Source organism: Lithobates pipiens, unplaced genomic scaffold, assembly GCF_037356315.1.
Source record: "Lithobates pipiens isolate NorthernLeopardFrog02 unplaced genomic scaffold, aLitPip1_a1.2 Scaffold_3, whole genome shotgun sequence".
In the NCBI taxonomy this organism is placed as follows: Eukaryota; Metazoa; Chordata; class Amphibia; order Anura; family Ranidae; genus Lithobates; species Lithobates pipiens.
Genome location: NW_027507790.1, coordinates 78835914 through 78850317, shown reverse-complemented (window position 1 = coordinate 78850317; position 14404 = coordinate 78835914). Strand labels below are relative to the sequence as shown.

Sequence of the window (14404 nt, the reverse complement as noted above, 5' to 3'; positions counted from 1 at the left end):
AGTGCGCTTAGCGCATGCGCAGTAGGGAAACGGCTGTGAAGCCAAAAGGCTACACTGCCGGGTTCCCTTTACCGGCAATGGCGGCGGCTGCACCCGACAGCTGATCCAAAGATCGACTGCAGTGCTGAAATCGCAAGGCTCCCTGGACAGGTAAGTGTCCATATATTAACAGTCAGCAGCTGTAGTATTTGTAGCTGCTGACTTTAAATTTTTCGGGGGTGGGCATTAAGAAGAGATTGTGATCATAATACAAATGCTTTCTTTCAGACACTTTTATAATTACTAAACTAGTGAATAAATATTGTAAATTACTTTTAGGGTAAAGGTCCATTGGCAGAAATAGATTTCTGGCGTGAGCGCAATGCAACCCTAAGTGCACTCAGCGAACAAATGAAACTACCTACTGTGAAGAAGGTCTTGGATGTATGCTCCATTGTAAACCCTGGGTTGGTGCAAAATCTGGATCTGGCTGAGCTAATGAAGTACCATATAGAAGCAGCTGATAACGTTCGATTTCTCACCACTCTGGAACGACATTTGAAGGTAAGTCCATTTTTGTTGAGTAACTTTAGCAGCAAATTACCTATTGTCTGCAAACCACATACAAACCTACTTATGTTTTGTAACTTCTATTGTAGAACATAACACATGGCACAGGTTTTAATGTGGTTTTGGAAACTATTCCACCTATGATGAAAGCACTGAGAATGGTGTGGATCATTTCCCGGCATTACAACAAGGATGAGAGAATGGTCCCTTTGATGGAAAGAATTGCATGGGAAATTGCGGAAAGAGTATGCCAAGTTCTTAATGTTCGCACATTATTTAGGTAAGTTGTTGGTCAGTATTAGGTAGACACATAATAATAATATTTTATATAATTTCAATCTTTATTGTAAACATCTCATAAAAAAGAAATATAAATCCTCCAACGACCCTGTTAAAGTTGACAGAGTTACTACCACTAAAGTCTCTTGACTGTCATTCATATTTTACATGCCTTATCTTAGCATTCTGCAGTGTAAATAAATAACAGCATGCATATTTTCCTAAATTCAATCGTTTTTGAAATATATCCGGCTTAAACTTCCCATCAGCACTGGCTCTGCCAGAGATAGAAGGGTGTTGGGGAGAAGGTGTCAAGTGCCGGAGGTGAGGTACAAAGCTACAGCTCCCAGAATTATTATTATTTAGGGAATGATCATTTCAGCCCTGCGGGCATGATGTGTTAATATACAGCAGAGGGTTTACATGTTTATAATACACATGCCTGGCTACTGGAAAAGTCACAGATGTTTTGCAATATTAATAATAAAGCTAAGTGAGCTATTAAACTAAATTTAAATATTAAACTCTATAGTCTTATTTGTATATATAACCAGGGGTATTCAAAAACCGTGTCTTTTGACACTCTTTAGAATTTTGTTGTGCACTGTTGGTGCTAAAGGTTGGTGCGGGCAACACTTTTTTGTACCTGATGGAAACAGGCACATTAGTTTGTGGCATACAACCACATGCACAGGTTCAATGAGGCCACAATGTCCATACAGAAGCTCCATCCTCAATGCAGCTAAGCTCACTCCCTGCCACTGTAGTTGTCACAAAAGCAGTGCAGTGGCCACGGGTGTTTGGAGCAGCGTAGGTAGAGTCTGATAGTGGTTCAGAGACTCTACTTACCCATCCGGTTCACTTCCCTTACGATTGACAGCTGGCAGTGGATGGATCCATAGCCAATAGACAACATGTTTTTGGCTATAGAATCTGCCGACTGCCTGCTGTCAATCACAAGGAATAAGCGGACCTGATTAGAAACTAGTATCCCAACTTCCCTCCCAGGCTCTATCCACCCACTGGCAGCTTCACTGGTTGCTAGGCTGTTGACTGTGAAGCCAACATTGTTCTTAATGAGTTCCACCCAAAAGTGTGTCTTGTATAGTGTCGGGAAAGTGCGCTTGTTGCTGGTATCACATTGAGCTTAGAAAAATCCTCCCTAGCATGATCTTCTGCTTTTATTTATCCTGTAAACATGAATAACAAAGGAAGGGGGTGGCTTCAGAATCAGCCAATCAGACACTTGTATTCTTTCAAAAGAAGTAATCACACACATGTATATATTCAAATAGAATTCCAGTAGTGATGTGTGTCTAACAATTTGAACACTACTTACAGGGCTCTGAACACAATCATTTGCACATTCCCACTGCTACCAAAAATGTGAGCCGTGCTCTATCATGGCTCAATGGGCCATCATTTTTGTATGGTTATGCTATGGTTCCCATATACGCAGATCTGTTTGCTAGGAGCGTTAATGCAATCGCCATGAGGTGGCCAGTCTCTTGGTGAGGCATAAACGAACATCCCTAAAAAACGCAAGCAGATCTGCTGTGTCCACGGGAAGGTTTCTGCAGCCAGTGGTCTTCCACCAACGTCTGTATGTGCGAATACACTCGCATGAGCGTATTGCAGCAAAACTGACACTGGGGGACATCTGACAACATACATTAATTAAAATTTCCACAACAGTCCCTTCTCTATGTCATACAATATGCTCCCATGTGTCCCTCGAGGAATCTTGATCTTCTTCTTACACCTGGAAATGAATCAGTCCTTACAGTCCATATGAGTTCATAACACGGCTTGACTTGTAGGCTCTGTTCTTCAGGAGGGATGACTTAAAGGAAGGACACGACATGGTGAGCTGTAGTAATCACCTGTCATTCTGGGATCCTCTGCGTCTGGTATGCGGGCTGGGCTTTGGGGCGTTTCATGTTGTGGAATTTTTATTGATCTGTGTTGTCAGATGTCCCCCAGTCTCATGCGAGTGTATTCGCACATACAGATGTTGGTGGAAGACCATTGGCTGCTGAAACCTTCCTGTAGACACAGCAGATCTGTTTGCTCTTTTAGGGATGTTCGTTTAAGCCTCACCGAGAGACTGGCCACCTCATGGTGATTGCATTAACGCTCCTAGCAAACAGATCTGCGTACATGGGAACCATAGCATAACCATACAAAAATTATGCCCACTGAGCCATGATAGAGTACGGCTCGCGTTTTTGGTAGCAGTGGGAATTTGCACACAATCGTGTTCAGAGCCCTGTAACTAGTGTTCAAATTGTGAGGCACTTTGTGTCTCACAGGGAAGCTAGCCACATGGCTCTGCACACAACCTTCTGCACACGTCACTACTGGAATTATATTTGAATATATACGTGTGTGTGATTGGTTCTTTTGAAAGAATACATGTGTCTTCCTTTGTTATTCATTTTTACAGTATAAATTAAAGCAGAAGATCATGCTAGGGAGGATTTTTCTAAGCTTAATGTGATACCAGCATCTGTCTGTGTCACTTGGAGATATACAAGCACGATTTCCCGGCATTATACAAGAGAGCTGTAAATTGTGCTTTTAAACGCAATGGAATTATTTGCTTATAGGCGAAGCTTTATCATTTCCACTACATTACCTGCTTCCACTTCCGCTACGGACGCTTAAGGCGATTGAAAACAGAAGTTTTCCCTCCCGAAGTCTTCTGGGACACATGGCAGATCCTAGAAGACTTCGGGACCAGTCACAGAGTGCAGTGCCATTTGCATGTGCAGTGGGCACCCGGCTGTGAAGCCGCAAGCTATTACAGCCGGGTGCTTATAGTAGAGATGCCGGCGCCGCTGAGGGAGGGCACGGGGAGAATGCGGCGAGAACAGGTGAGTTGCTGTTTATTAAAAGTCAGCAGCTACACTTTTTGTAGCTGCTGACTCTTAATAAACAAACATATGACTGGAACTCTGCTTTAACCAATGACAAATAGGGGGGTGGTGGTGGCAGGCAGAAAACATGCCACCCTGCTACATGGTGTACAGAGACTGTCATTCAAATGGGTTCACACTAGTGCGTTGCACTGATATGTCTGCAGTAGAAAAAAAAAAAGTAATGCAAGTCCTCCTTTTTTTAGAGCAACATAATGCCTATGATGCTAAGGTATTAACAAATTAAGTGTAAAAATTAATATAAATGTTTGCACATGGACATTTTAGCTTATACTTAAGGCAAGGTTCACACTATAAATCGCTGCGGATCGCACAGAAGCATTGTACGTCCCTGTTCCCCCGTTTCAGGGATGAATCAGGGCCAAATTCTATGCCTGAATTCGGCCCTGAAACGGAGCCAAAGACGCACAGTGTTTTTGTACAGTGCGCTTCGCAGCTGCCCGGAGATATGTGAACCGCCTCCATAGGGAGCCAATCTCATTCTCCTGCTATGCGAATTAGATGCGGGGAAAATTAGATTTGCATAGGTGTGAACAGGGGCTGAAAGTTTATGTAGGTTGCGGAGTTGCCAGCTGTTGAGTGTTGGCATGGTGCAGTTCCATTTGGTTCCTTGAAATTACATAATCTTTCTTGCATTTTGCTCAACCTAAAGGCTCCAACTAATTAAGCACAACACCTGCGGCATCTATGTAGGAATACCCCATATCTTGCTGGTGTATAGTGTCTCTTTTTACCCTTTTTTAAGTAGGAAAGTTTTCAGCTTTTAAATGTAGGTTTTGTATCTTTATATTCTTGGCCTTGTGTTTTGCACAGATAAAGTCTCTCTTGCTACCTTTCAATCAACAAAAATCCAGTATGGAAAACCATGACTCTGTCTGCTGTCTATTCACTCTGTAGTCTGTCCGTGTAAAAAACGGTCTTATTTGCTTAGTCTCTCTGCTGCTTCTCATCCCATGGTTAACCAATGTACAAATTCATCATATTCTTACTACACTGAGCAGAGTGATAACTAGGGAGGGAATTCTTCCTTTTTCAGCAGCAGATTGATGTTACTGGTGTGTTTTAAAAAGAAAAAAAAAAAGTGAAATAGTATATTTCATAATCTCAATATGAGAAAATGTATTCTAGAGAAAACAAAGAAGTTGCAAAGGAGAAAACACTAGAGGCTAAACGCACCCTTGAGTTGTGGAAAAGTTGCTACCTTGAAGTCCGTGCAAAGATTGAAGCCTCTGGAAGGGATCAGCGATGGGAGTTTGACAGAAAACGCCTTTTTGAGAAAACTGACTATTTGGCATCTATCTGTCAGGATCTCTTCAAGATAATGCAGGTACTGATACTTATTTAATCTATTAATATATATGAAGCAACGCCGTGTTGTCAGCAGCAGGTAGGTAAACTCCTGTTAAATAAAACACATCTCATAAAGTGCACAGCTCTCACCATCAGTTTGTGTCTAGTATTAACATTGTTCTCTGCACTACTTTTAATTAAAATTATCTCCTGGATAATACATTGCTCTCTCACTACAGGCTTACTCAGTGGAATCCTTGATATGTGCATCCATACACTGTCCGTGCAACCACAATCCCAGTAGCATAGCCTCTTTCAGGCTTTCTCTTTGGCCATGGACTGAAAGTCCCTTAGCTGTAACTCCCTGCAAGACCAAAGTGTATAGATACATTTAGAATACAATTTAAAGTATCACATCTAAATCCTGATCCGAGTTTCATCAGAAAAGGCTTCTTCAGAGGATACAAACATAAAAGTAGTTATCACTTATATACACCTACCATACAAAACGCTCCTTCCCTAAAACATGTTATTCCATACACATGACACTATGGTATATTATGCATAAAGTACAATACCAGCTACTTATATATGGTTTTTAACAGATCAAATTAACTAAAACTTCTAAAACAAAATCTGTGATGGTAAAAAAATGATTAAAAAAAGTTTGTCATATCTCATACCATCTATTCATCTCTAAAGGAGCAATTTAAGTCTGTGTCAATCTTTACCCCCTTCGGATGTAAAGTTCCCATTTTAAAAATCCAGTACATTTTTTTTCTTGACAATCTTCTAATGCTTTTACCCCACTCTCTCCTGTCATGGTGGACTTTCTCTATAGTAGTTATTTATAGATCCCTCAGATTGAGAAATATTTTTAAATGTTCAGAAACACTATTGGTGGGGTCTATGTATAAAATGCTGTACAAATGTGTCAAACATCCACAACAAATGATCACCATATTTGCTCTAATATGTATAGTTGTGTTCATAAGTTTACATACCCTGGCAGAATTTATGATTTCTTGGCCATTTTTCAGAGAATATGATTGATAACGCAAACATTTTTCTTTCACTCATGGTTAGTGTTTGGCTGAAGCCATTTATTATCAACTGTGTTTTACTCTTTTTAAATCATAATCACAATCATAATCACAGAAACTACCCAAAGTACCCTGATTAAAAGTTTACATACCCCAGTTCTTAATACCGTGTATTGCTCCCTTTAACATCAATGACAGCTTGGAGTCTTTTGTGGTATTTGTTGATGAGGCTCTTTATCTTCTCGGATGGTAAAGCTGCCCATTCCTCTTGGCAATAAAAGCTTCCAGTTCCTGTAAATTCTTGGGCTGTCTTGCATGAACTGCATGTCTGAGATCTCCCCAGAGTGGCTCAATGTTATTGAGGTCAGGAGAACCATCACTTTATTCTGCTATAGCCAATATGACAGGTCGACTAGGCCTTGTGTTTTGGATCATTGTCATGTTGGAATGTCCAACCCATGTACATCCCATGTGCAGCTTCCTGGGTGATGAATGCAAATGTTCCTTCAGTAATTTTTGATAACATACTGCATTAATCTTACCATCAATTTTGACCAAATTTTCTGTGTGAATTGTAGCTCACACATCTCCAAAACATCAGCGATCCAAGAGCAAACACAGTTGATTGATAATAAATGGCTTCAGCCAAACACTTACCACGAGTGAAAGAAAAGTTTTTGCCTTATAATTCATATTCCCTGAAAAATGGCCAAGAAATCATAAATTCTGCCAGGGTATGTAAACTTATGAGCACAACTGTGTATATATACTATTATTGTTAGTGCCATCTAGCATATTGCCCATATTGCATTTTCTCCCAGGAAAAACCTAAACTGGAGGGAAAAAGTGCATTATGGGCGGCACAGTGGTGTAGTGGTTAGCACTCTCACCTAGCAGTAAGAAGGTCACTGGTTCAAATCCCAACCATGACACTACCTGCCTGGAGTTTGCATGTTCTCCCTGTGCCTGCGTGGGTTTCCTCCGGGTACTCCGGTTTCCTCCCACAATCCAAAGACATGCAGGTAGGTTAATTGGCTTCTGGCTTCTGTCCAAAATTGGCCCTAGTATGTGAATGGGGACCGTGGATTGTGGGCTCCTTGAGGATAGGGACCAATGTGGGTGTAGAATTGTACAGGGAAAGGGACAATTGTAGACACTCACTCAGGTTGAACTGGATGGACTGGTGTCTTTATTCAACCTAACTAACTATGAAACTATTATGTCCACTAGATGGAGCTGAGGATATACAGTGGTGTGAAAAAGTGTTTGTCCCCTTCCTCATTTCCTGTTCCTTTGCATGTTTGTCACACTTAAGTATTTCGGAACATCAAACCAATTTAAACAACAGTCAAGGACAACACAAGTAAACACAAAATGCAATTTGTAAATGAAGGTGTTTATTATTAAAGGTGAAAAAAAATCCAAGCCATCATGGCCCTGTGTGAAAAAGTGATTGCCCCCCTTGTTAAAACATACTATAACTGTGGTTGTCCACACCTGAGTTCAATTTCTCTAGCCACACCCAGGCCTGATTATTGCCACACCTGTTCACAATCAAGGCATCACTTAAATAGGAGCTGCTTGACACAGTAAGGTCCACCAGAAGATCCTTAAAAGCTACACATCATGCCGAGACCCAAAGAAATTCAGGAACAATTGAGAAAGAAAGTAATTGAGATCTATCAGTCTGGAAAGGGTTATAAAGCCATTTCCAAAGCTTTGGGAATCCAGCGAACCACAGTGAGAGCCATTATCCACAAATGGCGAAGACATGGAACAGTGGTGAACCTTCCCAGGAGTGGCCGGCCGCCCAAAATTACCCCAAGAGCGCAGCAACGACTCATCCAAGAGGTAACAAAAGACCCCACAACAACGTCCAAGGAACTGCAGGCCTCACTTGCCTCAGTTAAGGTCAGCGTTCATGCCTCCACCATCAGGAAAAGACTGGGCAAAAATGGCCTGCATGGCATAGTTCCAAGGAGAAAACCACTGCTGAGCAAAAACAACATCAAAGCTCGTCTCAATTTCTCCACAACACATCTTGATGATCCCCAAGACTTTTGGGACAACATTCTGTGGACCGATGAGACAAAAGTGGAACTCTTTGGAAGGTGTGTGTCCAAGTATATCTGGCGTAGAAGGAACACTGCATTTCATAAAAAGAACATTATACCAACAGTAAAATATGGTGGTGGTAGTGTGATGGTCTGGGGTTGTTTTGCTGCTTCAGGACCTGGAAGACTTGCCGTGATAAAAGGAACTATGAATTCTGCTGTCTACCAAGAGATCCTGAAGGAGAATGTCCGACCATCTGTTCGTGTACTCAAGCTGAAACCAACTTGGGTTCTGCAGCAGGACAATGATCCTAAACACACCAGCAAGTCCACCACCGAATGGCTGAAGAAAAACAAAATGAAGACTTTGGAGTGGCCTAGCCAAAGTCCTGACCTGAATCCTATTGAGATGTTGTGGTATGACCTTAAAAAGGCCGTTCATGCTCGAAAACCCTCTAATGTAACTGAATTAGGACAATTCTGCAAAGATGAGTGGGCCAAAATTCCTCCAGGACGCTGTAAAAGCCTCATTGCACGTTATCGCAAACGCTTGGTTGCAGTTGTTGCTGCTAAGGGTGGCCCAACCAGTTATTAGGTTTAGGGGGCAATCACTTTTTCACACAGGGCCATGATAGTTTGGATTTTTTTTCACCTTTAATAATAAACACCTTCATTTACAAATTGCATTTTGTGTTTACTTGTGTTGTCCTTGACTATTGTTTAAATTGGTTTGATGTTCCGAAACACTTAAGTGTGACAAACATGCAAAGGAACAGGAAATGAGGAAGGGGGCAAACACTTTTTCACACAACTGTAAAAGCTACTCGTATTACATAAATTAATTAACAACATACATATTTCATGCTGATACATTTGTACAGCTACTATTTTATATATGGACCCCTATGTGTGGTTAATCCATTCTTAATGTTTTGAACATGCTTTATATGCTTTATGAGTTTTTAAACTTTTATACAGTTCTAATACCATACTGGAGCCCACAAGGACATTTCAGTTACAGTGTTACAAACTTGACAAACCCTTTTTTTACATGGAAAGAAACCTTTTAAAGTAGTTTTATTATGGGAGATTTTGATTAATCAGCAATACTGTGAAACAATCTGTGTCTAAAACTGGGTGCCCTTCCAAGCCTTTTGATTTCTCATGAAGAATTTCAAACAACTAATTACTACTGACATCATCAGGTTTTTTGGTTTACATTTTCATGATCTTTTCTAGTTTTAAAGATTTGGCGCACTGTTTTTTTTTTTACACCTACTACTCTGGTATGGGGTAGAAATAAAATATATGGCATTTTTGTTGGAAATAACTTTAATAAACAAGGCTGGCCATATTTAACAAGTGATTTTCCAATAATATCACTTTTTAATGTTAAGGTGGTAGTTAACGTAAATAAAAAAAACACTGACAGCAAGGTTTTTATAGCATAAGAGACCCTATTGGCCTCCTCTCCCATAAATATGGTTTCCTGCCCGTCAGTGATCATATATACTGAGCCGCGCACCTCAGAGTATAAAAACTAAGTGGTGCTGCGCTCCTATATAACCAAAATGTGACGCTGATCAACAATCTTACTATCTCTTTAAGTCTATATCAAAAACTTAAGATTGTGACAAAAAATGAAAATAAATAAACAGTTCATCAATGTCCTTTGATGTGATGTGAACATTAAAAAACACCAATTCCAACAAAACGTGAATCTGCTGTAAAGTTGCCTATGTTCCCCCCCAAAAAAGAAAATCTATATATAAGTGTCCACCGCTCTGTGATGAGAATATATTCCTGCAGTAGTGACTTCACCAGATGTGCCCTCACCTGTGGCATATGACCAATCGCTGGTCTATATGAGCCTTTTTCCCACCATAGGGATCTTTGATAATGTTCCGATATTATGGACACCTGTTTTTTCTCTCCACTCCTTGGTTTCACCTCCTCTCAGCTAAGTCACCATAAAAGAAAACTAAACATAGTGCTTATCAACAGGAAGTCCACATTGGCCTTTATTAGCATACAGGGACAGACCGGTTTCATAATTCACCGACATCTCTTTAAACCACCAGGCGCCTATACTAAAAGGAAGCGCAAAGAACCTTGTCCCCATGTTGATGGGGACATGGGCCTCTTCCTCACAATCCTGGCTGGTGGTTTCGGGGGTGTGCTGCTTTTCTGAATCTGGAAGGCCCCTTTAACAAGGGGGTCCTTAGATCCTGGCCCCCCCATGTGAATGAGTTTGCGGTACATTGTACTCATTCACTAAAAAAAAGTCAAAAGTAAATTAAAACACAACACAAGTTTTTTACAAGTCCTTTATTAAAAAAATCTTAAAGAAAAAATGTCCCCCGGTGTAGATCCATCATCAATCAGGACGTCCACCACCACGACCCAGAGAAAGAAAGAAAAAAAACTCCAGCTTTGCCACCTGATGGTTCTTAAATGGTTAAGGGGAGGTGGCCCTGCCTGCTTGTGACATTATTGACTGGGGCATCGACCCAGGTTAAAAGGGGCTTCCAGATTCCGATAAGCCACCTGCCCGCAAACCCCCACAACCACCAGCCATGGGGACAAGGTGCTTTGGGGGATGGGGGCAGATGTTGAGGGCCTGTGGCCTGGTATGGTTCAGGAGGGTGGGGGGGTGCTTGCTAATGCCCCCCCTTTTCTGGCCTGCCAGGCTGCATGCTCCGATAAGGATCTGGTGTGGAGTTCTCCTTAACCCCTTGCTGCCCATGCCTTAATTGCCATGTATGTCCTCCCATGCATGTGATGCCTGCACACCCCCTGTTGGCTGCGCGCATCCTTCTCTGTGATCAGCGAGTCAGTGAGAATCGGCTGATCGGAGTAAGGGGCTGATCCTGGCCCCTTACCATGTGATCAGCTGTCAGCCAATGACAGCTGATCGCGTGATGTAAACAGAGCCAGTAATCTGAAAAAAAAAGCTGATTACTGTCTGGAGTTAATGGGATATAGGTCCTGCACACTCCAGACTCATTGCTGCTAAGCAGTGCCCACCAGTGCCACCTACCAGTGCATGTCAGCACTGCTAAACAGTGCCCACCAGTGCTATCTATCAGTGCCGATCAGTGCTGCCAACCAGTGACACCTATCGGTGCTGCCTATTAGTGTCATCTAGCAGAACACGTTTAGTTACTCACAAGCGCAGTTTTATCTTGGACTTCATTTACCTGTGTCACCCACCAGTGCCCATCCATGCAACCCATCAGTGACGCCTATCAGTGCCCTTCAGTGGCGGCTATCAGTGCCCTTCAATTTTGCCTATCAGTGCCACCTATCAGTGCAGCCTCGTGAGTGCCCACCAGTGTTGCCTCATCAGTGCCACCTATCAGTGTCCATCAGTGCCTATCAGTGCCCATCAGTACAGCCCCATCAGCGCACATCAACGAAGGAGAAATTTTTTTGCAAAATTTTATAACAAACTATAGAAAATGTTTTGTTTTTTCCAAAATTTTCGGTCCTTTTTTGTTTAGCAAAAAATAAAAACCCAAGTAGTGATTAAATTCCACCAAAAGGAGGCTCTGTTTGTGTGAAAAAAATGATAAAAATTTAATTTGGGTACAGTGTAGCATGACCACGCAATTGTCATTCAAAAAAAATTGGCTTGGGCGGGAAGGTGCCCAGTAAGCAAGTAGCTAAAATCCATACCAGTCCTAAAGAGCTAGGTATGGATTTGGGTTGGGGGGCAAATTTGCATATTTCATTGCCAGCATTCTTTTGTTTACAATCAGCTGTCAGTGGGGAAACTGGCTGACATCTAATGAGTAATTGGTTGTTAAGGATGCATCGGACAGCTTTCCAGCCCACTCCTTAACAACCAGGTATTCTTCACACAGAATTCAAATAAAATTTGGAATGCAGGTCAGCAAGCGGTTAAACGAATTTCAACTAACTTTGTTACTATTTAATTTGGAAAATCGGATACATCCTAATATCCGAAAACCACAAAATTTGTCCGAATTTATATTTGGACCTAAACGAATTGCACATATCTAGTTAGAGGGTTGAGACAAACACTGACAAGTTTACTTACAATGGTCATCCGTTGTTTATTTATAAAAAAAACCTGTATCCCAAAAGAAAAAAAAAAAGTAACTGCTGTAACTAAATTTTCTAGGCCACCTAATACTACCTTTTCCCAAGATTGATGATGATTGCTATCAAAAAGTGTCTCCGTTTCTTCTCCATCCTAAAACAGGGAGTGTGTTATTGGCATCAGGTAAAATACATTTAAAAAAAAGCCTAAAAAAAGGAAATTACTGTAGTTCCACATTAAGACCCCTTTCACACTGCAGTGCTGCTAAAGCACCGGTCGTTTTTGCAGTGCTTTTCAGCCGCTAGCGGGTGGATTTTTTAAGGTCATGTGACAGTCCCATTTTGCGGCGCTTTCAAATAGTTTTTAAGGTGCTTTGGAAGCGCTGCCCATTCATTTCAATGGCAGGGGCACCCCAAAGATGCTGCTTGCAGGACATTTCCTAACGTCCCGCAAACACAATCCTTAAGTGTGAAAGCACTCATTGCACAGCATGGGAGGCAGTTTTCAGATGCTTTTTAGAGGCTATTTCTAGCGCTAAAATGCCTGAAAATGGCCTCAGTGTTAAAGAAGTGTTAAGGATTGGTAAGCTGCTATATATTACATTTTTGTTTTGGGGTTTAGATACGCTTTAAGGGCATACTGCACCCAAGTGCTGTCAAACAGGTCAGTGAAATCAACTGTATAAACAGTAAAACATAACAAAAGGACAGCATATTTGTAATCCTAGTTGCACCACTGCCCCAATTCAAGATGTTTTGGTCCATTTTGACACCGGCAGTTTTAATAAGCAATACATGGTTTGTGTATCGGTGCAGAACAACACAATTCTAATATGGGTGAAGTAACCGATCAATACAGTCTAGTACTATTATATTATCAGTTATGTATTCCTTTGTCTAGTCCCTATAGTTCAGCTAATCTATCAATTACGCCAAGCACATGTTATTGTTAATATGACAATGCTACCACCCTTGGCTATGAAATCAATACACGGTCTAAGATCAATCAAATCTCATTTATTTCCCAAGGAAATAATACAGCGTGCATAAGGTATCAATAGAAGTTACAATAATACATAGCATACAATCAAAGTATAATATAAGCCATACTTATCCGACCTTCGCAGCTACGCCTCATGATGGAATAAAGAGAGCGAACTCATGGTTGCAACCCTGTTTTTGTTAAACATACCTCAGCCATACCACACCCCATAGCCCATCCTACTCTTTCCCGTAGACCAATCAGCGTCTCTGGGGCGTCTCCTCCCCCAGGCTAACAGTCCTGCCATACTTGGCCTCTGGGGGGCAGTGTTTGCCCATGAATTGCAACTGCTCCGACTGGATTGCAATCTTGTGGCTTGATCTCGGACGCCCCACCAGCTGTCCTTTGTTCTTGCAGACAAGCCGGCGCCATATTATCTTTGAAGTTCAGTACATTCCAGGTGGGCTGAATAGAACTCATTCTGCTATTCAAATTGTGTCACATTCCTTGCTTTTAAACATGTGAAACTGCCTGGCATCAATATGGCTGAGTTCGGCTGTACAAACAGCTGTGTAGATGTATAATAATAATTCCTGTCTGATTCCAACAATGGGTAAGCAATTTGATATAATTATCTAGTGCCTTGTTGTACTGCATAACTCTTTTCTACATGAAATATGAAAGCAACTATTGTACTTTGTTTCCACTTTGTTACTGAGCTGCTGAAATGGGGAAACTATATGTTTTAGGAAGTACAATCTTCTAAAGTCAAAGATTCGAAGAGGAAAACAGGGGATTATTGCCAAGCAATACACATATAAACCACAGATTAGAGCATTTGGTTTCAGACCATTCCATAATACTACATTAGCATCTTTCTTCTATCTTTGTTTGTAGAAATATATGTATTGATAATGAATTTGTATATCTTCTCAATGTTTTTATTTTTATCCTGTAGAGCTTTCTTCAATCATCGTTCTGGCATATTCCCCTGACGAAGCCATTGGTTTGACGAAACATGTAGGGAAGACCTGACTTGTTAATTATTATGTTTTAGGCCCCTTTCACATGGGGCGGATCAGTAATGATCTGCCCCGTGATGATCCGCTCGCTCAGCGGGGATCGGCGGACAGGGCGGTCTCCGCACACTGTGCAGGGACCGCCCTGTCTGCTCTCCGCTCTCCTCTATGGGGATCGGATGAG

The 14404-nt window shown here is 41.4% G+C and overlaps 1 protein-coding gene across 1 annotated transcript in view; it reads left to right on the top strand.

Annotated features, from left to right (window-relative positions):
• DNAH10 (dynein axonemal heavy chain 10) overlaps nt 1–14404 on the top strand; it is a 245701-nt gene that overhangs the window by 27481 nt on the left and 203816 nt on the right. The window contains exons 7-9 of the mRNA XM_077461854.1: nt 319–543; nt 639–829; nt 4896–5094. Of these exons, the coding sequence (XP_077317980.1) occupies nt 319–543; nt 639–829; nt 4896–5094 (615 nt within the window). The remainder of the gene's footprint in view (nt 1–318; nt 544–638; nt 830–4895; nt 5095–14404) is intronic.